The sequence below is a fragment of the Hemicordylus capensis genome, chromosome 6, assembly GCF_027244095.1.
Source record: "Hemicordylus capensis ecotype Gifberg chromosome 6, rHemCap1.1.pri, whole genome shotgun sequence".
Taxonomy (NCBI): Eukaryota; Metazoa; Chordata; class Lepidosauria; order Squamata; family Cordylidae; genus Hemicordylus; species Hemicordylus capensis.
Window position 1 is genome coordinate 129,008,239 of NC_069662.1, and position 25,413 is coordinate 129,033,651.

Consider the following 25,413-nt stretch of genomic DNA (forward strand, 5'->3'; position numbering starts at 1 on the left):
TGCTATACAAATAAATAACCCCCAATTTTTATAATGCTTCCCTGGGTGGTCATCCATTGATAATTGTTACTCACCCCAAGTGACCATAGAAGTAATTATAGCCTTCCCATCAGAAACTCCAACTCTCTTCACCGTTCCCTCTGACATGATTGAAGTTGAGACTCTGATTGCCATGGCAAGAAATGCGATATTGTGCGATACATACTTTGTGCTACAAGACCAAGAATATTTTCTTATAGAAAAGCATGCTGAATAGATTTTGCTTTGTGCCGAAGGTCTAAGGCCCAATTCACACAAGCAACATGGTGTGATAACCACTTCAGAACATGACTGATGAAGTCATGGTGATCTAATCATATGAACAACTTCCAGGAATGAGCAGCTGTCATGTGATTGCCTTTCCCAGCAACTTTTATTTCACTGGTTGTGATGTGTGAATTAAGCGGGAAAATGACTTCCCTGGTGAGCAAGAGGTTGCTGGTTCGAATCCCCACAGGTATGTTTCCCAGAATATGGGAAACCCTATATCGGGCAGCAGCGACATAGGAAGATGCTGAAAGGCATCCGCTTATACTGCGCAAGAGGAGGCAATGGTAAACCCCTCCTGTATTCTACCAAAGAAAACCACAGGGCTCTGTGCAGGTGTGAAGGGAGCCAAGCAGCAGCCCGGGTTTTGCCACTGCCGTGACCCCCCAGCCTTGCCCTCTGCATCTGATGTATGATGCAGGGCACATTTAGCCACATCCCTTGCATCATAAGTCAGATGCTGGGGACGTGGCTTTGCTCCAAAACTGGGTTGCCCAGCCCCGTTCGGGATCAGAAATCAACGAGCGCTGTGTTTGCAGTGTGGCCAGTAGCAGCTCCGGCCGCGCTGTGAATGTAGTGCTGGCTGATTTTGCTCCTGAACAGGGCCGCGTGGCCCCTTTTGGGAGCGAAATCACACCCCGTGTGTGATGTCAGACGTGGTGTGTATGTCGGGGCCATGAGGCACGGCCCCTGATTGGCGGTGGCCCGGGTTCTTTGGACCCATTCGCCCGATGGTGTCTTCACCCCTGGCTTTGTGGTCGCCAGGAGTCGACACCAACTCGAGGGCCCAACTTTACTTTAATGTGTGAATTGGACGTCACTGACTGCTGTATATGGTACTAGGAAGGGATTTTCTTAAATATCAAACTGATCAAAGATGGCTAACTTCTTGTCCTATTGTTATCTAAGATGTATGACTTGGATCACTTGCTTAAACAATTTGGACTGTTCCAACTATTCTTTGCCAGCCAGCTCTTCTGGTGGGGGTACTTCACTGCATTTATTCTTTTGGAACATTTTAATCTGCGTTGTGCAACTTTATAGGAGAGTAAACGTGCTGTCATGGCTATGGAATACTGCAAGGAGGATCCTGCTTTGAAAGGGGAGTTCAGATTGATAAACTTTTTAAGAACACTAAGCAGCATCCAGAGCAGCATCCGTACTAAATTTGTGATGACTAGCTTGCCTCATAGATTTTAACAGTCATGATTATTTAGCCTGAATGCTATCTACTGTTTCCAATAGCACTAGAATGGGTGCTTCTGTGGTTGATGAACTTTATTTTATGTGATGTATTATGAGCTTACAATGTCTATTTAAGAAACTGTGCTTTATTTGTATCAGTAAAGTGTTTCTGATTGTCTAAGGCAGGGCTACCAAATGTTGGCACTCCTGCACATGTTGGCTTACAGCTCCCATGATCCCTAACCAGAGGTCCTCTTATGCCTGGACTTCGGGGCCAAAGTCCCGGGCCTCCACAGCCCCTGGGGCCCCCCAAATAAGCTTTAGTCCGTCCTGGGTGGTGTAGTCGCCTGGTGGAGTATGATGATGCTTAATTTGCAGGGGAGTGGGAGGCCTCCAATGGTCTTTAGGTCCAGGGTCCAACATTACCTAGGTACATCTCTGTCCCTGACTATTGGCCGCTGTGGCTGGGGATGCTGGCAGCTGTAGTCCAAAAGCAGCTAGAGGGTCACTGCTGCGTAGCCCTGGTTTAAGATGTACTGAATAAACTTTAGGCTGCAGACTTGCATCTTGCTAGAAGCTAGTAAAATGATTCTCTCTCTGTTATAATCAAATTTGGATGTGTGGGTTTACAGCAGCCTGAAGGTTATATACAAAAAAGCTTTTAGTAATATTAATGTCAAATAATTCCAGGGTGAAAAAGGTTCTGAGGGGCCTGGAGGACCAGTTGGAGTACCAGGCTATTCCATCAAAGGAGATAAGGTACAATGTTTAGGACATTATATGCTGCAGCGCTGAACCAGCAGCATGGATACTGGGATTTAGACAACATCCCACGTGACTGAACGATGTAGAAGATTCTTCAGATAAAGAATGTAGGGGAAATGGAAAGAACAGCTGCCTACATTGTGAGATAGCCGAGACAGAGCCTTATTTATTTATTTATTTATTTATTTATTTATTTATTTATTCATTTTATTATTATTATTAAAACTTTTATACCGCCCTTCCAAAAGGCTCAGACATATTGTATGTATCTAAGGTGTATGTACACATGCACATGTGTTTTGTACACATGTACATGACTATGCATGCATTCATTTTAAAAGTAAACCTGGGTACAAATTCCCTTGAAATCTGAGTACCACCCAGATTTCAAGGCAGTGGGACACTTGGTTGATTTTTAATTTTTTTCTTCAAAGTTTTTACTGATTTTGTATATTTCTGCCATAGGAAATAATGGGGATTTGAAGTCACCCTATCCTAACCCTAACATGGATCCCCAGCTTTAATTTTTTTTTTAAGCTAAGCTCTAGCCCTTGTAGATGTGGACTTATGGAGCAAATTATGAGGTCACTGTTTTTCAGATGTTTGGATTCTTTGGTGTATAACAACCTTTCCTCGTAATGAATCCCTATGAGGATTCATTGCACACCTTCATTTCTTCTGTTCATTTTGACTGTCAGTTGGACAGTGCCAACTGTCAACTGCCATGTGTAAACTACACCCCCGCACACACACACTGGGGTACTCAGTTTATTTTGTAGGAATTTTTGAAGTGTTTAGATTCTTTGGTGTCTTCATTACACACCTTCATTTCTCCTGTTCATTTTGACCCCACTACTTTGCAGGTGGGTGTGGGGAATTAGTGGCATCCCAAGTGCCAACTACCCCACAATCCGCAAGCCACTGGGTACTCAGTTTATATTTTTTATGAGGTGTTTAGACTCTTTGGTGTGTAATGAATCCTCACAGGGCTTCATTACAAGGAAAGGTTATTAGACACTAGAGAGTCTAAACACTTGAAAAAATTCCTAGAACATAAACTGAGTAGTACCCCACTGCCTTGCGGGTGGGAGTGGGGTGTAGTTGGCACATGGCAGTTGACAGCTGGTTCTGTCCAAAGACAGTCAAAATGAATAGAAGAAATGGTGTGTAATGAATCTTCATAGGGATTCATTGAGGAGAAGTTATTATACACAAAAGAATCCAAACACTTGGGAAAATAGTGACCACACATTTTGCTCCATAACTCCACTTCTACAAGAGCTAGAGCTTAGCGTTTTTTAAAATGAAAGCTGGGAATTGGGGGAAATTAATAGGAGGAATCTGAATCTCAAAACAATTTGAATCGAATCAGGTGCGATTCTCTGAATCTAGCCAATGGACCACAGGGATTATTTGTTCTGTCTCCAAATTGCCCGAATCAGCAAGATTTGGGTACAAATCAATTTATACCTGAATTGATTTGTACATCCCGCCTAACAAACACAATTGCCATGTAGCAATCTCATCCTGATTTGGTCTCGTTATTTTCCCAAATGTTCTATGTCCCATGCACTTTCTCCCCAGGAGATGTTTCTTTGAATAGTCTGTAGCTAATAAGAAATATGGGAAAGGCATCTGAGGCTTAAAAATAGTATGTTGGTGATGTTTTGACTGCAGTGTGCAATAATTAGCAAGAGATCATTTTCTGTGCAGGGTGAGCGAGGGATGGATGGAGCACAGGGGCCAATGGGACCACCTGGAAGTAGCAGCCAAGGAATTCAGGTAAATGTAAATTTGGGCAAATCAAAATGTATTTGGATCAGTTCAATACCTAGTTTTGGACAGGCAGTATGAGTGGTTTATGAACAAATATGGACATTAATTATAGCCATGCTATCCTTGTTGAGAACAGCAAAATTGTGTAGCCATAACCAACAGAAATTTACTGCACCAATTAGAGTTGTCCAGTCCTGATCCATTTCCATGTTTGGCTAATTTAATTCTATGCTCATTTGCATTCCATACATATTTGCAGCCTGATTCATAATCTAGTGCTTAGATTTAAGCCAGTGCATTCTCATCAAAACCCATGTGCTTTGGGGTCAAAAGTCAGGATAACTAGCATCTCAGTACTAATTTTTTTAAAAGACAAGCAGAAGAATTGACCTTACAGTGTTGCATTCAAAGCATGAAACCAATGTTATAAAATATGGCTTAATAGATTAATTTCTATATTCACATTGCATAATGGTGTCCACTTTGCAATGACTGCACAACTTGACTGTCCAGAATACAGTCCCCACATTTCTCAGGTCTGTTTCAGTGTGTCAGCTGACTCAGCACTTAAAAGCCACTTTTTGGAATAATTATACAAAGGCTGTGTGGAAAGAGCTATCCTATTTCTTATTTCTCATGGGGGAATTATGGGAGTTGTAGTCCAATATCTGCAGGAGGGCCAAAGTTGTGCAGCCCTGTAATAAAAGCATCATTTTACATGTGATTCCCAGTGTCAAAAATGATTGGACCTGAAGATTTCTTTGAATGAAAAATGATTGGACCTGAAGGTTTCTTTGAATGAAACAAATGATTGCATTTGCATGGATTGGGTGTGAAGTAATGCAAATCTCATTACGTCCCACAAATAAGTGTATTCTTTGCCATTTGATAGTATATCTCTGAGTTTTCCAGGTATACACTGGAGTAAAGAGCTATGGCCCTAGAGCTGAATAAATGATACTTATTTCCTTAAGTGAACTGCAAATCAATTTTATTGAACTATAGAATGAAGTTGAGTTTCAACAGTGCATCGTCAAATTAATCAATGACAGGCTTTTAAAGCCAACAGATGTTTGTTATTTCCATATTCTTTAGGCTTTCATTTGTTGGTGTTTGATTATTTTACAGTATTGGGTGGGATCCAAAGATGCCCTCCTTCAGGCAGAAGGCATCTTTCACTCACAGAAGGGCTGTCTTATACTTTGTGTTAGAACATTGCACAACCAGAGTGCAACTAAATCCTGATATGTTCTTCCACTTGTGAAACCTCTTGCACAAGTGAAACCAGAACTACTGCAGAGCCTACATATTACAGTAGTTCACAAACTCTTGCACAAGCTGCCCCCCCTCCTTCTCCCACTAATGGATCTTTAGATCTAGCCCAGTGCTTCAGCTCTGTGTATGATTTGCATCTCTTTCAAATATTGCACCCGCTATCGTCTAGGGTTCATATTATTCTGATCTTGAAGGTCTGTTAGGTCTGCTTCGGTATGTCAATTGATTCAAAAGCCAATATTTAGCATAATTGTACCAAAAAATGTATGGAAAGGTTTATCCTATTTCTTATTTCTCAACCAATTCTTTGAGTTTCAGTGTTTATAACACAAAACATAAGTCCAAAGAAATGTCAGCTGCCTAGAAGTATCTTATGTGAGATGATCATAGAGTTCTGCTCCATCATAATTCCTTGCCTGTGTGGGGAGAACCTAATAAAAGGAACGACTTCCAGGACAGGACTCACTCTGTAGTTCCTCCTTACAATCTTCCTTAATACCTCTGGGCTCCTTGGAGGAAGAGCAGGATATAAATGTAAATAAATAAATATTAGTTAAAAAAACCCCCACATTTACATTTAAATTAAAGTTATGAGTTGGCACAGACACTGAGATTCACAATTCAAATTAACATGACTTCTTTTCACTAGTAATTTTAGGTGCCTCTCATAGAAACATAGGAAGCTGCCTTATGCCAAGTCAGACCATTGGTCCATCTAACTCAGTAAATCTCTATACAGACTGGCAACGGCTTATCCAAGGTTACAGGCAGGAGTCTCTCCCAGCCCTATCTGGAGATGCCAGGGAGGGAACTTGAAACCTTCTGCTCTTCACAGAGCAGCCCCATCCCCTAAGGAGAATATTTTACAGTGCTTACATGTAGTCTCCCATTCAAATGCAAACCAGGGCTGGCCTTGCTTAGCAAAGGGGACAATTTATGCTTGCTACCACAAGACCAGCTCTCCTTGACTCATTCATCAGTAGCATTCACTGTGTGAGAGAAGGCAGTTTTAAGTAACATTGTGGGTTTTTCCCCCTCTGTAGGGCATTCAGGGTCCAAAGGGTGTGCCTGGGACAAAGGGATCACGAGGCGTGGGCCAGCCTGGACCAAAGGTATTATTTCAAGCAAACACATGTACAATGGAGCCATACCACTCTGTTGAGATTCAGGGTCAAAGGGTATGTTGATACCTGCAGTATGCTGCTAAAGGAAGTCCTGTGTATTACAGTAGTTGGTTATGTGAATTAAATATAGCAGAGGTTTTCATAATGGTGCATCTTACTATGCAGAGGGATGGAGGAACTTGTAGTAGGAAACTGCAGTTGCTAGAGTAGGACATATTGGAGCTCTTATCTTGATCAGTGAGAAAGGCTCTGGGGCGGTCTGTGGGGAGATATACTCACCCACTGTGGGGAGATATACTCACAGATATACTCACCCTCCCCGCAGACGAGCAGCTGTCCCTCCTTGGGCAGGTGGATTGCCTGCCAGATGAGCACCAGCTCCTGCCAGTAGCTCCGGGGGTCAGGATGCAGGGAAGCACCGCTGCATATTGTCCCGCCCTCCCGGAGCTCCAATTATTGGGTTCCCCTCCCCCCCGAGTGTACCAACTTGGGTAACTTTTCTTCCTACCCTTGCTTCCACACAATCACTTCTACCCATGTTTTCCTCCTACCTTGCTTCCACACAGCCAAAAATTGGGAGCACACGCAGCTCCCAAATCCAGGTAGAATAGAACACGGTTTTTGATTGTGTGAATGACCTCACTCACTACAGAACTGGAAATGTTCTGTGCCTAGATAGTGGGAGGGGTCCAACAGGGTCTTGAACTTTAGGGCCAGTTGAGATATGATGAAGCAACCATGCATGTTTCTGCCCCATTGACATATAAAGGAAAGTAGGGGAATCTGCTTTTTACATGAAAAGGAACATGCGGGAAAGAGAAACAAAACCTATACCCTCACTGTTGCTTTACTTTCCTATATTTTGCTGCTTTAAGTGTTCTCCCAACCTGGCGGTAATATCGGAAGTGAGCCAGGCAGAGCGAACATTGCTGAAGCAGCAGAGCACGGAAGTAAGTGCAGGGAGGAAGGAGGTCTGTTTCACTCTTGTCTCTTGCACACTCTTCTTCGTGTAAAAAGTAGACCCCACCACCATAGCTTTACATCTGAACAGGATTTACAATATACAAGTACATCAAATATATGTGGCTATTCTATCATGTCTAGTATGGTCTTCAGGAGGAAACTTGACCTAAATACTGAAATATCAAGATATATTTTAAAAGCAGGTAACGTCTCATTTAAGTATGGTTTCTACTACTTTCCTGCTGAGAAGACTCCTTTTGCAATCATGTGATGGATGATTTTGAGCAAAGTGAAGCTGATACTTCACCAATTTATCAGTTCAGTCACATGAAGTACTGCAGAGATTATCTGAAAATGGAGAACTAGGAGGTAGATCAGGGGCATAGCTAGCGGAGAGAGGGCCCGTGTTCATCCCTCTCTCTGGCGGCCCCCCAGAGTGAGGGAGATAATGGAGAAAATAGGGAGGGGTGGAGCAGGAGGGCCCTCAGGAGCTGGGGGCCCGTGTTCTTTGAACCCTTTCGTTCAATTATAGCTATGCCCCTGAGGTAGATAATCATGATATCCATTCATCCCTCCAAATTCTCTCATCAGGCAATCTTTCTGGCCAAAGATAAAAAGGTTCTTCAATATTGTTGCTTGATGGGAGCAATGGAAAGAAAACACAGGCTCTCTTGTTAGAGGCTGAAGGCCGTTTGGGATAACTGTGAATTTGTTCAGTGTAGCATTTGTTTCTGCAACAGAAGAGGATGAAAGATAATGAGAGTCACCATAACAATCAGCAGAGTGTTATCTTCCTGGGCCATAGCCTGTGAGAGAAGCAGTTGTGAGGGCTGGCATCTTCCTCAATATGTTCCATTTTAAAAAAAACTTTAAGCAAAAATACATCAGAAAAAATGTATAGGTATGAATAAGACAAATATTTATATACTGCTTTTCAACAAAAGTTTCCAAAGCGGCTTACATAGAGAAATAAAAATAAATAAAGATGGCTCCCTGTCCCCAAAGGGCTCACAATCTTAAAAAGAAACATAAGATATACACCAGCAATAGCCACTGGAAGGATGCTGTGCTGGGGATGAGTAGGGCCAGTTGCTCTCCCCCTGCTAAATAAAGAGCATCACCACTTTTAAAAGGTACCTCTTTGCTCACTTAGCAGGGGACACTAGGTATTATTCTATCCAATTTTTCAATCTATATATAAAATTCTCTAAGGCGTACCCATGGCTAATCCCATGCGTGGCAGCTCTAGTGAGAGTTCACGAGCAGAAGCACTGTGGTGATTGGGCAGTGGGGATGCCATATGCAGACAGGGAGGAGTCGTTTGTGGCACCATGGTGATTGGGCAGTGGGGATTCCATATGCAGATAGGGGGAAGGAGCCTGTGATGGTTAAGGTCAGTTGGAATGCAACTGTTACTGGTCGGAAGATGTTCTTGATTGTAGAGGAGAGGAGTCTATCTCTATCTATCTATCTATCTATCTATCTATCTATCTATCTATCTATCTATCTATCTATCTAAGGATAGTGGGCAGGGGTCTGCAAAGAGAGAGGTTGTGAGGGAGGAAAGAGCCCCTTCAGGAGAAGAAGGCTGTCATTGTGTGAATTAGATGAGGAAACAAGATCTTTTAGCTTTGGAAAGGAGGAAAAGAGAGAGAAAGAGAGAGAGAAAGAACGGAGGGGAAGAAAGGCAGAGGAGAAGAGTGAGTGGAGGATTAAAAGGGGAAGAGAGAAAGAAGGAAGGGCGAGGGACGAGCCCGGGCCTGTCAGTGACCTGAGGGGAATGAGCGGCCATAGTGGTGGTGGCAGCGAGGAAGGGCCCAGTCAACTGCTGCTGCTGCTCCTCCTGTGTGGAGGAGCAGGAGCAGGGCTTGGGTGAGGGTGGGGAGGTCTCTGGGGATAGGGGGCTGCAGCTTGGCCAATAGAGGCCACAACACTGCAGCCATGACCATGACGGGAGAGGGGGATGGAGTAAAGGAATGGAAGAGTAACTAAGGGAGTGAGTGGGATGGAAGCAATGGGATGGAGGAGGAGGAGCAGGAGTGTGGCTCAGGTGAGGGTAGAGATATCTCTGAGGTGAGGGGGGCTGTGGCAGGGGGTGAGTGGAGCAATCAAGTACTAGCGTGCAGATCCTCTGCATGGGTCAAGCTAGTAAGAAGTAAACCTGTTCTAGTAGATTCTACTCTTGTAGCCAGCAGTAGCAAAAATTTGGGAATAATTACAAACATTTTTTCTTTGATCAAAATATGATTTTGTTGCACTAAAATTATTTAATAAGCTTTAAGCATATTAGGTTGCTTGGTTTAGGTTTTTGCTGTTTTATATTTTTTTGGTGGCCTTCTTCTCAATGTCTCCTTGGGCCTACTGCCACACAAAATTTCTAGCCATGGCCTGGAAGCATTTTCACAAGTTTCCTCACATGGGATAGGAGAACAAGCATGGCTGTCAGTAGGAGAGGGAAAGAGAGGATGTGTGCTTATAGTAGAATGGGGGGAAAGCACAAAATGTAGGCACTTTTTAAAATGATCAATGAGGACAAAGCAGGTATATTGATTTTTTGCCAGGAAATCAAGTAAGGGATCTTACATCCCACAGAAGTGTTACATTAATGCACTTGGGGGTGGGGAGTGGGGGAGTATCTTATGAAGGTGATCACATTGTCTCAAGATTTAAAACCTGTTGCACGAGTATCTTAGCTTATGATAAAATATTTATCTTTGAACAAAAATATTTTTTCTTGTTTCAAGGGACAAGAGGGTGCAGCTGGACTAAAGGGAGAGCCAGGACCACAAGGAATTGGAGCACCTGGACCTAAAGTGAGCAAATTTAGCACATTTGTATCTAGGATTTGTTTAATTCTTGACCAGCAAAATAGTGTCCTGCTTCTCATGAGTTGGGCCTGATTCACTGATAGTTCAACTGATTAACACTCCTTTTGTGCTTCAGTGCAAAATATTAGGGGTGTGCACAGGCCACCCGTATTCTACTAAAGACAGCCACGGGGCTCTGTGGTTGCCAGGAGTTGACACCGACTCGACGGCACACTTTACTTTACAGGCCAAAACATTATCCCGATCGCAATCACAATCCTGCTCCCGACCACTCTTGTATCATGTTAATGATGCAGTGGGAGATCAGGATCATATTGAGCAATAATAGTTACAGGCTTGATGCATTGGGATGAAGGGTGGCCATAGGGTGCCATATTCTGGCTTTCCAAATCCGGGTGCCTAATTTGCATATTAAGTATATTAGCTTGAAAATAATTTTTGAGCAGAATAGTGACTCCACGTTTTGCTCTGTAACTCTGCTTCTACAAGGGCTAGAGCTTAGTGTTTTATTTTGTTTTTAAATGAAAGCCGAAATTCCGGCAAATCTGGGTGGGCAGGGCAAATCTGGGCGAGATGCTTAAAATCTGGGTGAAACCCAGAATTTCGGGGAATATGGGAACTCTAGGTGGCCAGAATTGTATCATCACCCCAGAATTGTATCATCGCCCTAGGGCATGGCCATTTCTTCCCCAGTAATGCATGAAGATAAGGGTGCAATGTCTCTTTCTCTGGTGCATTCTGCAACAGTAGGGTCAAGGGAGGAGTGGTTATTTGAATTGCTGCGGGCTACCTGTTCAATAGCCACTTCCTTTGCAGAAGGCTGGCTCTTCATTTGAGGTTAGCACCTCTACCCTGATAGGTTTGATGCAATGCTGATATGATGTGGCATTGCATCCGATCTACTGCCAATATCAGAAGAATTTTTCTGTGGGAACATTTCCAAAGAAAAATGCTCCAATAGGACTTTTATCACCTCAAAACTGATTTATCAGTTCAATGTGATGGTATAGCCCTACAAAACATATGGATCTTGCATCCATTGAGAACAACACACATGTGTTTAATAGCATTGTGTCTTGGAAAAATACACTAATGCAGTGGTCAATAAGGTTTTGGAACCCCAAGGCTTATTTACATTATCAAAGTAAGGTATAGGTATGTTTTTCAAAGACAAAAGAAACAATCTCTTCTTTCCGGAACCTGCTAGGCTATATCAGATATAAGATTAAACATCATAAAGGATTTTTCTTAAATTTAATGAAATTCTCAGAAATCTGTAAAACCTTCTTTCAAAGGGAGAGCCAGGAAGGCCAGGATTTCCTGGAGAAGATGGAAAACCAGGATTAATTGGAGCTTTGGGGAAAAAGGTAAAACATTTTGTTTAATAAATGTATTAGTCTTAAACAAAATGCTCAAGTTGCGTTTTGAAGTATCATTTTGGAACTCTTTGCTTAGGTTTTGAACATCCTAATATTCTTGTGTCATTTCCAAACTTGGCAACTTCACCAATGACCTCTGACTCTACATCATGAACAAACAAATTAAATTTTATCAGTCTTAAAACAGATCCTTCAGGAACCCCCAAACCTATTTCCCCCCCTTGTGAGAATTTTCCATTTACCTCCTTCCTGTTATTTAACTAGTTATTAATTAATAAGAGGACCTGTCCTTTGATCTTATTATTGCTAAATTCACTCTAAAGCCTTTAGTGAAGGACTTTTGCTAAAAGCTTTTTGGAAGTCCTAGTATGTAATGATTACTGGAATACCCTGTCCACATGCCTGTTGACACTGTAATAATTCTGAAAGTTTAGTGAGGCAGGTCTTGATTAATTTTGCAGAAGCTATGCTGATTTGTCCTCAGCAAAGCTTGTTCTTCTCTTACCTTGTTACTATTTTTGAAAATAATTTCCCATCAATATACCTGGAACAAATGGTATGCTAACTGGCCTATAATTTCCTGACTTCTTTCTAGATCCCTTTTCAAATATTGATATTATGATTGTTACTTTCCAGACATCATGTAAAAAGGTTGACTTTAGGTAAATAGGTTACATTTTTTTGTTAGAAGCTCAACAATGTCACCTTTTAGTTATTTAAGAACTCTGAGGTGTATTACATCCTGACCTTGAGTTTTGTTAATTTTTAATTTGTTAAGAACCATAGTACTTAATCTCTTGCCACCTCTTGGCTCAGTTCTTCAAACACCCCCCTCCACCCCAAAAAATGGTTTTGGGCATGGATATCAGTCTAACATTTCATCAGTGCAAAGAATATTCTTAGAAATAATTTAGAAATATTCCTGAGGATAATTAATCCAGCTTCTCTACAATCTCCCCATCCTCCCTTAGCAATCATTTTACTTGTTTTTACTCATCTAACCAGTGCCAGCTCCTAACAAATGAGCCATTTTTAGGGTTGGCTTAATGTTTTTAGCAATCTGTTCCTCAAATTCTTCTGAGGAAGAATTTCAGATGGCCATGTGATTCTTTCAAGATGCCCTAGAAGGAGTTCCTGGTCAACTCTAGAGGCAGTATCTGGTCCTCTGTTCAACCTCTGCCTCTCGTTTGTTTTCATGGGTTCGTACATACAGCGGAAGTCTCTTGGTATAATTATTCTTAAATATTACATAATCTACAACTATACAATCTATATTTGTAGATATAATCTACAACTACAGCGCAGTGCAAGCTAATACCTGCATTTTATTTTTAAAAGGGGGAACAAGGACTGCCTGGTCCACGAGGTCCAGAGGGACCGCCTGGGAAAGGGGACATGGGTCCAAAGGTATGTTTTAATATTTGTGTTTGGAAGTGCAGGGGAGAGTATGGAAGCAATATCTCAATGAACGTTCCATGACTGGCACTTTTCAAATAAAGATATGCATTCACTAATTGTCCCTAGTTTAAATATTTTCAGTGTTAACCTATGTTTAGTTTACACTATTTTCAGTGTAAACCAAACTATATAGATCTTGTAGAGACTGTTAGGTAGGTAGTTAGAATGAATGAATGAACATAGCAGAGGGAGGTTCTGCATATGGAGAAAAGGCACCTTAGCTCCTTTCAGATGTGAATTACACATAAGCCCTATTCATATATTATGCTGTACAAATGAACAGATGTCTGTACACTTATACATGTTTGTGTGAATGGCTGTATCTGCGTTCGTTTTAAAAGTCAGTCCCTCAAATGTATGGTACAGATAGAAAATGTACTGATGTACCAGTGTTTAATATGTGAATAACTGTACTTGTGCACAGATCTGGACCTGTGTACACTGTGATGCCAGAACAGCTCTATTTTGGGGTGACACAGAAAGCACCCCTCTATGCTGTTGGAACTGTGGACTCACAGTATCCATCTTGGATAACTCAGTTCATGGGATCATGGACTCTTCACCTGCCCATATTTGGCTAAGACTCACAACTGGTCACTTGGCATGAGCAAAACAAGGGACAAGGTGCCCCGAGGTCATAATAGCTTAGACTGTAAGGGGGGCATCCCCAGCCTCTGTTTTTATCTCAAGAGAAGGCACCCAGCCAGTAAGTAGACCTAATTCAAAAGGTACACCTCAAGGGAAGAGAATACTCCCTTTTTCATAAGAAAGATAGCATTGCTAGCACTCTTTGCAGCAGTCCAGATAAGAGCAACATTTCCTAGCCCATGTTTAACAGCTTAATTGGCTGTCAATGACCAGAGCAGAGGCAGCCCATTAAAATCTAAAAACATCTATCTTTGCACCTGGAATGGCATCTCTGTCTCAAAATAAGCCCTAAGCCTTGCTATTCACATCACTTCCACAAGCCACTCTTGCTTTTTGCTTGGCAAGTCACTCCCAAGACTGACCAGTTCATGCAACTATGAACTTCATTGTTCTAACCGAATACCTCCCCTCCAGGGAGGGAGCATGGCTTGGGAATGGCCTCCAGGTACAGTTTTGAGTATATGTACCCCTGGCCAAGCCTCATGGCCTTGGAGTATGCACAGATTTGTACCCTGCTGGATCTCAAGGGTGTGGATGATAGCACTTTGCTTCTCTCCCTTCCTGCCTTTCTGCTTTTTCCCTGTGAGGAAACCTGCCGGTGCACCAACCTACAAGTGCACCGAACGCACCACCAGATTAAGGACAGGTAAAACTAACCTTCTCCCTTTTTGAGTCTCCTCGCCCCCTTTCTCTTTTCTCTATTCCTGCCTCCAAGTACTTTCTACAGCAAGCCATAACCTGCAATGTGGACCCTAAGCTAAATTACTTTGAATGAGATTCTTGTTGATACTATCAGTTCAGATTTTATTGCTTTGCCTAATTAAACTCTTGCCTTCTTGTACCCCTTTAACCCTTAAATAAATCTGTTGTTTTGTATTTCTGCCTCATCATCATTTCAAAAAATGCAAAACTTGCTCAAACTGATACTGTAACAGGACTGCTCCCTCCAGCCAAGCTAATAGCCCATGCTAACCTAAAAGCATAGTTGGAGTGTCTAGCCAGCACTCAGGGGCATATCTGGTAACAACTGTGCACTCATTGTGTGAGTGCTGAACATAATGTGTGGATAGAATGAATGCACAGGGACATGAAGGGCAACATCACAGTATTAGTTTCTGATGAGCTATATATATTTGTTTCACCATCTGAAATGAGTACATGTGTAGAGATGTTGAAATGAATGCCCCACCCCCTACACAATTTCATTCTATACACAATTCACATCTGAAAAGTGCTCTAGATAAAACCACAGGGAATTTGAAGCGTATAAATACTGTTGTAAAGTGACCCCCGTGTTTTCACTGAAATCATATAGAAATACATGTTCTTAGCCAAACTGAAAAACTAGGTAATTTTTATCTAGAGAATCTTTAAGGAACTGGTTAGCAGAAGCCCTAACTATTTAGTTATTCTGGGCAAAGGCACTGAACTGACCATTTATCATCATAGACTGGTGCTTCTGGAACTCCCTCAGCTGCCTCTGCCCATTTTCCTCCTATTTAGTATACTTTCTTTTCTCCTCTCTAAAGGGATCAGTTAGGCCATGAACATTCTTCTTTGTGCAGCTGTGTAGTAGCAGATTCAAAACACCTGCAATGTGGTGGCAAGTTAAAAACAATTGTAGGAACCACAATCCACAAATGAATTCATGCCACTCTTTTTAGAAACCAGCAGCACAGCTATTGCTAGCCTACGGACGAGGAAGTGTTTTGCTGGCTGTGCTGGCGTGGGAGGAGCCCAGCCAGCCAGTGTTTTAATGAAATGCTTACTGGAGAGGGATAGGAGAGGGTTTGAATGGACCCTCTCCCAAGTATTTCATTCATTCATTCATTCATTATATTTCTATACTGCCCCTTCCAACAGCTCTGGGCAGTTTACAAAACCAAAACAAAATATAATCATTTAAAAATCAAACTTAAAACCATATAATCTAAACAATTTAAACACAGTTTAAAACAGAGCAATTAAAATAATTTAAAAATTGGCTCCACCCCTGCAGTACAGCTCTGTGCATTGGCCCCACCCCTGCATCTGACATCAAATGCAAGGGACGGGACCAGTGCCTAGAACAGGGCCCGTCAGCCCTGTCAGGGAAAGGAGCTCCCAGTCAGCGATTTCAATAACTGCTGACTGGGGAAGGGAAGCCCTGCTAGGGCTGATGGGCCCCGCCTATTGGTCCCACCCCCTTGCATCTGACATCAGATGCAGGGGGTGTGGCTTGGGGCACACATGTGCTTTGCACGTGCAGTGGTAAAGCTTAAGGGGCAGCAGAGCCGGAGAGGACTTTGTCCTCCTGCTGCAGCCAAGCTCCCTACGCCCCTGGCCATGAGTCACACCAAGGGGCCAAGAGAAGTCACTAGGAGATGTGCACCAGGATCAGACAAACCTTGATATTAAGACTTGGTCTGCCCCAGCCAGGAAGTTGCTTTATACTTCCTGTTCCAGAGAAGACCAATGAGCAGATGCCTGGGATGGGGCTTGCCCAGACCTGTAGAAGCCCAAGAGTCTGTTTGCAATGTGGCCAGCTGCCAGAGGGGGCTGCAATGTACAAAGCTGCAGAGCATCCTTGAAGTTGTCTTCAATGACACATTCCCAGATAGAAATGCCCATTGCCCAATTTAGCTGCCACCGAATATCTGTGTAGTCTTTTAAAAGCAAATACATGTAAGGTGGAAATAGCTCTGTACCGATACTGCTTTCGTTGTTTTATTATTAGGGTGAAATGGGACAAAAGGGAGCTCAAGGATTTGATGGTAGAAGAGGCGAAGCAGGTCCTCCAGGACCAAAGGTATGTTTAACTGTTTTCTGTGCTGCTTCCTCCTTTGTGGGCTCTCTAACCAAGAGCATGTCTATGCAGAGTTCCTCAGATGAAGTGCATATATTGCTCTCGCTATGAATATTTATGTACCAGATTTCAACAAAGTTCTTGAAATGGTTTGAAAGAAAAATACATATAAATAAATAAATACTGTATTTACCTGAATCCAAGACGAGGTCCCCCCCCTCCCCCAGTTTTTTGATATTAAAAATTGGGATGTAAATTGGGATATTAAATCCATAGTCCTGTTCCTTTTGAGTAAATGTGGATATAATCTGGATTTAACGCCTACTTTTTAAGGGGATTGTCTTAAATTCAAATTCATCTTTGATTTGGATAAATACGGTAAGATAGTTCCTTGTCCCAAAAAGGCTCACAATGCATTTGACCCCCATAGTTGTCATGTTTTAACTATTTCTCCAACCATCTGTACAGCTGATAGGAACAAATCAGGAACAGATAATCTGCATGGTAAAATTTGTGGCAGTCTTAAGGATTTCAAAGGAATGTGGTTTTTCAAAACATCAAAGGGCATGTTCATGGCACATACATTTGTCAGGCACTTATAACAACCTGTCCATGGAGCATGTTCAAATTAGAATCAGCAAATCAAAAGCCAAATTACCCTTGAAACCCCCTCCAGCACTATGATTCAATGATTTAATGGATTCAAGCACAGCTACCTGTGATAAAATGTATTTATCAGTTGGTTTAATTTTGCAGTTAAAGTATTGTATGATCATCTTGAGAGTCCATTGAAAACCAATATAAAGAGACATTTTATGATGATTATAATGATGATTACACTTGTATACCGCCGCAAACCCGTGTCTCTGGGCGGTTCACAATGATAAAACAGTTAAAAACACATATAAAAACACATAAAAGCAATTAAAAACTAACAATTTAAAAATCAGTCACAGAATTAACCTATACATTATCAAGAAGCTGAAAAAGCCTGAGTAAAACCATGGGTTTTAAAATGTTTTTTAAAAATTGTCAGAGATGGGGAGGATCGTATCTCAACAGGGAGCACATTCCAAAGTCCCGGGGAAGCAACCGAGAAGGCCCGTCTCTGTGTGGCCACCAGACAAACTGGTGGCAACTGGAGACGGACCTTCACAGATGACCGCAATGGACGGTGGGGCTCATAATGAAGAAGAAGTTCTCTCAAATACCCAGGGCCTAAACTGTATTGAATTAATTTTGCCATTGATTCAATATCTATATACAGTATGTAAAGTGAGTGCTAAGGCGATGTGTGGCACACGCATGTGTGGCACACTTGAGGTTGCTGAAGCGCAGAGCTGTGTAGGTGTTAAGTCCAGTCAGAGGAGGTTCTGGGCAACGGCAGTGCTGGAGCTCCGTTTGGGAGCTGCTCCAGATCTACGAGGAGGAGCAGGAGCGGCGGAACTAGGGCTCAGGTGAGGGTGGGGAGGTCTCTGGGGTGAGTAGGCTGTGGCAGGGGAGGGGTGAGGAGAGCAATACAGTACTAGTGTGCAGATGCTCTGCACCAGTCAAGCTAGTGTTACAATAATGCAAGAGAAATGTACTTAACATCTTAAAAGATACTTGAAAGTATCTGACTGGATTTCCCCCCCTTTTCAGGGTGAATCTGGAATCAAAGGTTCAGTAGGTAACCCTGGACCTTCAGTTCGTGGGCCACCTGGCTCCAAGGTAAATGACCTATTTGTTATTTGATTGACAGAGGCAGAACTGTGTACAAATCAACTACAAAGTGTGCTATCCTCTTTCATTGGGCTTGAACAGGAAGGAACAGTGCTCCACAGCTAGTGTCAGAGCAGTCATAGACAATATTACAATTCTGCCTATTTTATTTGAACATCCATAGTATTATGAATCTTTCCAACTTTACAATTTTGTCATCAGTGTGGTTTGCAGATGGATTCTCTCCTGGTCTGGATGAGGATCATAATTTCCAATGGAATCACTGATAAAATTTTGCAACAGGATATGTGATCCTGATACTTTCCTCTAACACTGAACTAATTTATTAATTAAGACATGTTTGTGTGTGTGTGCTTAGGGGGAGCAAGGAGTCCCTGGGGCACCTGGAAGTGAAGGAAGACCTGGAGATTCAATCATGGGACCGATGGTATGCAGGTTTTTTGTTTGCTTGCTTTTAAAATACAAAATATCATCAGTGAATTTAATCTGATCACAGACAAGTAGAAAGAAATAATCACTTAAGTATTTTGAGAATGGTTGGTAGGAGGCAGAAAGAGAGTCCATTGAGGATTCTGATCCCCACATACATATTAATTCTGCCTGACCATCCTTTTTCTGCCTTCTAAATATGTTCTTCCTCACCCAATTTGAACGTATAATTCCAGCGGAGAAGACTACTTAGTTCTAAAGACACAGTGTTTTTTTGTTTTACAACTCCTAGTGCTCTTTGTTGTATTAGATTTCTGGTTGTTTTGACCTAGTTTGCTTTGACATCCTCTGTTTTTTAAAAAATCTTTATTAATGTTAAAAATATACCATAGTTTTAAATATCACAAACATAGTTTCACACAGACCCTTAGCCTCAAACTGTTTGCGGTGCAAGGTTTGGGCTCCTGCTTACCAGTTCTTAAATATGACAGCAGCTCTGAAGATGCTTGAGATTAAATTCATAAGAATATAAGAAGAGCCTTGCTTGAGGAGATCTGGGGCCTATCTAGATCCGTACTCTGTTTCCTACAGTGGCCCACCAGATGCCTTGGGAAGCCACACAACCCTTGGGAAGTCACATGACCCCTCTCCTGCTGGTGTTCCCCTGCAACTGTAATTTGGAGGCACCCTGCCTCTGAACATGGAGGTAGCTTATAACCATTGAGACTAGTAGCCTTGTCCTCGATGAATTTGTCTAAGCCCCACTTAAAGCCCTCCAGGTTGGTGGCGATCACCACAACCCATGGGAGAGAGTTCCATAGATTAATTATGCACTGTGTGAAGAAGTACATCTTTTTGTCAATCCTACATTTCCTGTCAATCAGTTTCATGGGATGACCCCTGGTTCTAATGTGAGAGAGGAAGGTGTTCGCAAGATCCGGACTAAATAGTTAACAAATGAATACAGAAAATACCACTTCTTAGTTTTTCATTTTTAAATATTGTTATGGTTATTTGGCTACTGACTATAGTAAATTAACCTCATAATGAAGTTGCTATACAGTCATCCCTTGCCAATCGCAAGCGTTATGTTCCCGTAGAACCCCACAGTTGGCAAATTTGCAGTTGGCGAGCCATTGAAACCAATGGAAAATGGGGTTTGGGGAAAATGTGACCATGTCTTGTGGTAGCAAGCATGACTTGTCCCCTTAGCTAAGCAGGGTCCACCCTGGTTGCATATGAAAGGGAGACTTGATATGTGAACACTGTAGGATATTCCCCTCAGGGGATGGAGCCACTCTGGGAAGAGCAGAAGGTTTCAAGTTCCCTCCCTGGCTTCTCCAAGATAGGGCTCAGAGAGATTCCTGCCTGCAACCTTGGAGAAGCCGCTGCCAGTCTGTGAAGACAATACTGAGCTAGATAGACCAATGGTCTGACTCCGTATATGGCAGCTTTCTATGTTCCTATGAAATCACCTCAAAACAAAGGGGAAAATGCTCAACCCCCACCCACCCCCTGAAATCACCCAAACTCCCTAAATATCAACAGAATCAGCAAGTTACCAAGAGTCACCAAGAGAAATGAGCAGATTGAGCCCCTTGAAAATGTCTCTCTCTCTATATATATATCAACAGAACACAAGAAATCTTAATGAGAAGCTTTTCCTACCTGGCAGCCATGCAGATGGTCAGGATGCTGAGGAGGAAGGGTAGGAGGGATGTGGTGGGTTGCAATCAGGGGGAAGGGAACTGTGGGAGGGGTGGGGTGGCTCAGGAGGGATTTTTTAAGGGGAAGATTTTTTAAGGGGAAGACCAGCACCCTCCTCCTCCTCTGAGGCCCCCTCTGTTGCAGGCAGTTCACAACTGCTCCCCAAAGTGCCAGGCTGCTCAGAAGTGCCAGGCTGCTCTGAAGGCTGCGCTCTCTTGAAAAAACGCTCAGGAGGGTTGGCTGTGCCATCTTCTTCCTGGGGTCTTTTTGGACCTCTGCTTAGGGCCAAATCAGTTCATTCAGTCCCCACCTGAATGTCAGGCTGTACTGCATAAAGGGTCCTTGTCCCCTGCCTCATCTGCCAGCTCTGAGGCATGTTTGAGGGACATGTTGATCTTTTCAAGGGTCAACTTTGCTGACGGCCCTGCAGTCTTCCTCTTCTTCACCAGCTTTTTCCTAATTGCTGGAGGTTTTTATCATGACCTCCAAGTCTTGCTCTGTGAGCTCCTCGGAGTGTGACTCCAGGAGCTCAGCAACTTCATCTGGCTGGATGTCCTCAAAGCCTTCTCTGCCAAGTTGCCTGGCAGAAGCCACTGTCCTCCCAAACTCTTCCCCCGCAGCTGGCACAGAAGTGTTGTCTCTTCCAGCCTCCTTCCACAGCTTCCTCCAACAAGCATTCAGGGTGCTGCTCCTGAGCTCATCCATTGCCTCCTTGATGATGGTCAAGGCATGGGCGATGTTGTAGCCCTTCCAGGCTGCCTCCAGGGTCATGTTGGGGTCACCATCCATTAGGTCAGCAATTTGTTCAAAGTTCCACCTGGTGTAGCAGCTCTTGAAAGCCTGAATGATGCCTTGGTCCATCGGCCAAGCATGAGCGTTGTGGTGTTTGGAGGTATGAACACTATTTCCACATTGAAGTGGGTAAGCAGCAGGTTTGGAGAAATGCCCTGGGGCATTGTCCAACAGCAGCAGCACCTTGAAAGCCAGATTCTTCTCTCTTAGGTAGTGTTACCGTCCAGGCCTGATTTATATACTAAATATGCTCATTAGCTAGTATACAAAATTAGGTCTGGCTCATAGTGTCACCAAGTGACCAAGTTCTTTTATATTAGTGACCATGTAGGATCTGGGCGCATGGAAGAAAGGAGATCAAACCAATCCCCAAAGATTCAATGGCCTTTATTGAGTATAAAAGACTAACAACATAATCTAGCAAAGCAGAAAGCAGAACACTCTATCAATATCAGCAACAGTATTTAAACAGAACATCCTAACCACAACCAGTGTTCCTAACTACCATATGTGTGTGCAATTAAATCTTCCTAGAGCCTAATACAATTCAGATACAGACAGAAAAGGGGGGGGAGGGAGGAAGGCTAAGGGCTGGTATGGTTTGAGGGATCAGAAATTAGTAGGGGGAGAGGTGAAGGGGGGCAGGGGAAGGGGAAGGGATGAGGGGATTCCAGGCTTGTAGGAGCAGCATATTTACCAGGATCAGAGACTTGAGAGCGCAGGATCTTTCAGCTGAAGGAGGCCTCTGGCTGGAGACAGGAGTTGTTGCAGTGCTCAAATCACGGCTGAGAGTCAGAGCACCATGGCTGGGGGAAAGTCTTGACTTCTCACTGCGCAGTAGAAGTCACAGACAGTTCCTGCTTCTGCCCCGCGGCTTAGCAGCAAACTCTGGGATGGCGTGTGAGCAGCTTTTGCTGTAGGCAAAAGATTGCTTGTAGGAGACAGTTCCTGTCCATGGACAGAGTTCCTGCCTCTAACCCTGCGGCTTAGCAGCAAACTCTGGCATTTCTGTGAGCAAATCTTGCTGTAGGCACAAGATCGCTTGTAGGCACAAGACTGCGTATCTGCCATGTCCAGAGACTCCTTCTTATAGTGGTTCCATCCTTTGATGTCCATTTGAGGCTTCTGGATCACAAAAGGCATCTATTTCTGCTATTCTCTGAATATTGTCTTTTTAATTACCAAAATTAGCTCAGGATATTTGGTCAGTCCAGAGAGATCTCAATCTCATCTTCTGTTAGCTGCTATCTTGAAGAGGGGACATTGCCCAAAGCTAATCTGCATCTCAGAGCTGCAAATGGCATCTTCCCAAAAGGTGTTAAAAGTCAGGAGTTAGTGAGAGAATTTAGTTGTGAGATAGCAATTACATTATTTCTTGTGTACCTCTATCTAGTGTGTATTTAAAGTAACATCAAAAGGTGTACATGTGTGAGGCAGGTTAATCAACACATTTGACTTAAGGCAGAAGCATCCTGTTACTGGACAACAGGTTAATTTCAGCAGTGTGAGACTGGTAATTAAGCCTGACCCATTGTGTCTCAGTGAGTTCCACAAACACTGATAACCAATGCTAGATTACCCCTGCCTCTACAAATCATTTACCAGGCAGTACCCAGGCAGATCTAATTGAACTCTTAATATAAAATGAAATCAGACACAGGCCTATATTCTATATACGTATTAGTATTTTGGGGTGCTCATAACAGTAGCGCTCTACCTCATGCCTTGAAAACCAGGTTCTTCTCTCTTAGGTAGTGCTCCACCTCATACACAAAGCAGACATTGAACCAGGACATGAAGATGGTGCACGGTACCCAGGCCTTCATGTTTGCTCTCCAGAACACAGGGAGGTGGTTCATATTCTTCCCCTTCAGTGCCTGTGGATACAGGGACCAGTAGACCAGCATGGGCTTGACCATCAGGTCACCTGAGGCATTGGCGCAGATCAGAATGGCCAGCCTATCCTTTGCAGCCTTGAATCCTGAAGCCCTTCTCTCCTCCTTGGCGCTGAGGTATGGTTAGGCATCCTCTTCCAAAAGAGTCCAGTCTTGTCTGCATTGAAGACCTGGTCAGACACATAGCCCTTCTCCTCGATCAGCCTCTTCAGCTCGGCAGGAAAAGTGGCTGCAGCCTCCTGGTCTGCAGAGTCAGTCTCCCCAACAAGCTTCACATTGTGAAGGCTGAAGCACTTCTTGAAGTTCTCAAACCAGCCCTTGCTAGCATGAAACTTCTCAGGGTCTCCCTCTCCAGAGCTCTCCACCAGGTGCCTTTAGATCTTCCGTACCTTGATGCAGATCATGTGGGTGCTGAGAGGGATCTTTTCTGTGCCTGGTCCTCCATCCAGATTTTTAGGGCCTTCTCCATCTTCTCAACATTGGGGTCTTGTGGCATGTAGGAGACTTTAAGGGAGGACTGGGTCCACTGGCAACACTGCCTCTGATGACATCCTCATTCTTCTTGATGCTGCGGATGGTTGATTAATTGACCCCAAACAATCTTCCAAATGCTTTGGCCCTCCTTCAGGCAGTCCAAGTCTTTGATTTTGTCCTCCAGGCACATGACATTCCTTGCCCGCTTGGTCACAGCATCTTCCTTTCCCTTGCCTGCATGCTTTGAGCCCATTTTCTGAATGCTATCTCTCTCACACACACACGTGCGTGCGCGCACACACACACCACTGCTCCAGTTGTGGGGCCAGCCAAATGGTGGCTTGTGTCTGGCCCCGCCCTGCGGCCCCTCTAGTGATGTCCCATGCATGTGATGTCACATGCATGGAGGCATGGCTCGGGCTCCAGAGAGCCCGAGCAAGCTCTCCCCCGATCCATCTCAGGCAGCGTTTGCTACCTGACAGCCTTTCTTTCCCTTTTCTCTCCCTCCAGAAAAGGATAGAAAAGGATATACATGCTATCAGGCAACGAGTGCTGACTGAAATGACAAGGGGAGAGCTCACTCAGGAGCGAGCTCTGCCCTTGTCATTTCAGGCAGCGCTTGCTGCCTGACAGCATGTATTTCCCTTTGTCTCCCTCCAGCAAGACAGGGGAGAGCTCGCTCAGGGCTCTCTGGAGCCCAGGCATGGGCGGGGGGAGTTGGCCAGGGACTCTTCCTGAGCCTGAGCCATGCCCCCCTGTGGGCTTCAGTAGCCTTTTTCATTGGTGGCCTGGGTTCGTTGAACCTGTTTGCACAACGGTGGCTCTGCCCCATACTGCTCCTCTGTCTCTCACCTCCACTTCTCTACCTCACCCTAAAAAGCAGTGAAGACACAGCAGCCATTACACACACACACCCCCGCAACACATGCAGGATCCCCCCCAGCATCAAACAATGCAAACACAGCATTGAAGACAGCCATTACACAGCCCCCCAACACATGCAGGCTCCCCCCAGCAGCAGTGAAAGCGCAGCAGCCATTGCTGTACAGCCCCCAACATATACAGCCACCAATACTGTACAGTTTTCAGTTTCCCTGTGCACATTTCACGTCCACCTCTCTCAATCTTTCTTCCTCTGTTCTTCTGCCCTCCTTTCTCCTTCTTCTCTCTCTCTTTACTCCACCTCTCCAACACTCAACACCTCTCCAACACCTCTCCGACTCTCCACAATGCTTCTCTACTCTTTCCTGCCTCTTGCCTCTCACCCACGAAATCCCATGAGAATCACATATACTCAAGTTGACAAGACTGGTAGCAATTTCCCAGTTGCGGATACTTAAAACCGCAGTTGGGAAAACCACGGTTGGCAAGGGATGACTGTAATACCCATTATGTGAAATAGCAGGTTACACTCTTGGCCTCATTTCCCCCTTCAATTAAGAATACTTCCATATGGGATGAAACCATCATGGTTCATGGGACTTGTGGGTCATGCATTATTCACTCCTATCGTGGCATGGTTGCTGTGTTGGCCCTAGAGAACACATGATACAAGCATATACATTCTGGTAGTGTTGCGACAGTAATCATCTTGATAAGCTAGTTTTTGTATGTGTAAGGATTTTTTTTAGGGGGGAAGGGAAGGAGAACACATAGATGCTTGATTCTCCATCTGCAGCCTGAAATGGTACAGTGAAGCATCAGGTTTCAGGTTTCTGATTGTGCATTTCAGATTTAGGAAAGTGTGAAATGAAAGTGCAGGAATAATATTCCACTGAATATCAGGAGGAAGTTATTTGACCAAATCCTCAGTTCTTAGAAAAGGGTGTTGTTACCCTTTTTTGGCAGTTCATAGGACATTTAAGTAAAAACATCTGGCAACTCTTTCTAGCCCAGGAATTC

General features: G+C 43.6%; 1 protein-coding gene across 1 annotated transcript in view; it reads left to right on the forward strand.

Annotated features, from left to right (window-relative positions):
* COL28A1 (collagen type XXVIII alpha 1 chain) overlaps nucleotides 1-25,413 on the forward strand; it is a 128,643-nt gene that overhangs the window by 55,325 nt on the left and 47,905 nt on the right. Inside the window, exons 15-23 of the mRNA XM_053262460.1 lie at nucleotides 2,182-2,250; nucleotides 3,970-4,038; nucleotides 6,351-6,419; nucleotides 10,139-10,207; nucleotides 11,518-11,589; nucleotides 12,940-13,008; nucleotides 16,424-16,495; nucleotides 18,134-18,202; nucleotides 18,573-18,641. Of these exons, the coding sequence (XP_053118435.1) occupies nucleotides 2,182-2,250; nucleotides 3,970-4,038; nucleotides 6,351-6,419; nucleotides 10,139-10,207; nucleotides 11,518-11,589; nucleotides 12,940-13,008; nucleotides 16,424-16,495; nucleotides 18,134-18,202; nucleotides 18,573-18,641 (627 nt within the window). The remainder of the gene's footprint in view (nucleotides 1-2,181; nucleotides 2,251-3,969; nucleotides 4,039-6,350; nucleotides 6,420-10,138; nucleotides 10,208-11,517; nucleotides 11,590-12,939; nucleotides 13,009-16,423; nucleotides 16,496-18,133; nucleotides 18,203-18,572; nucleotides 18,642-25,413) is intronic.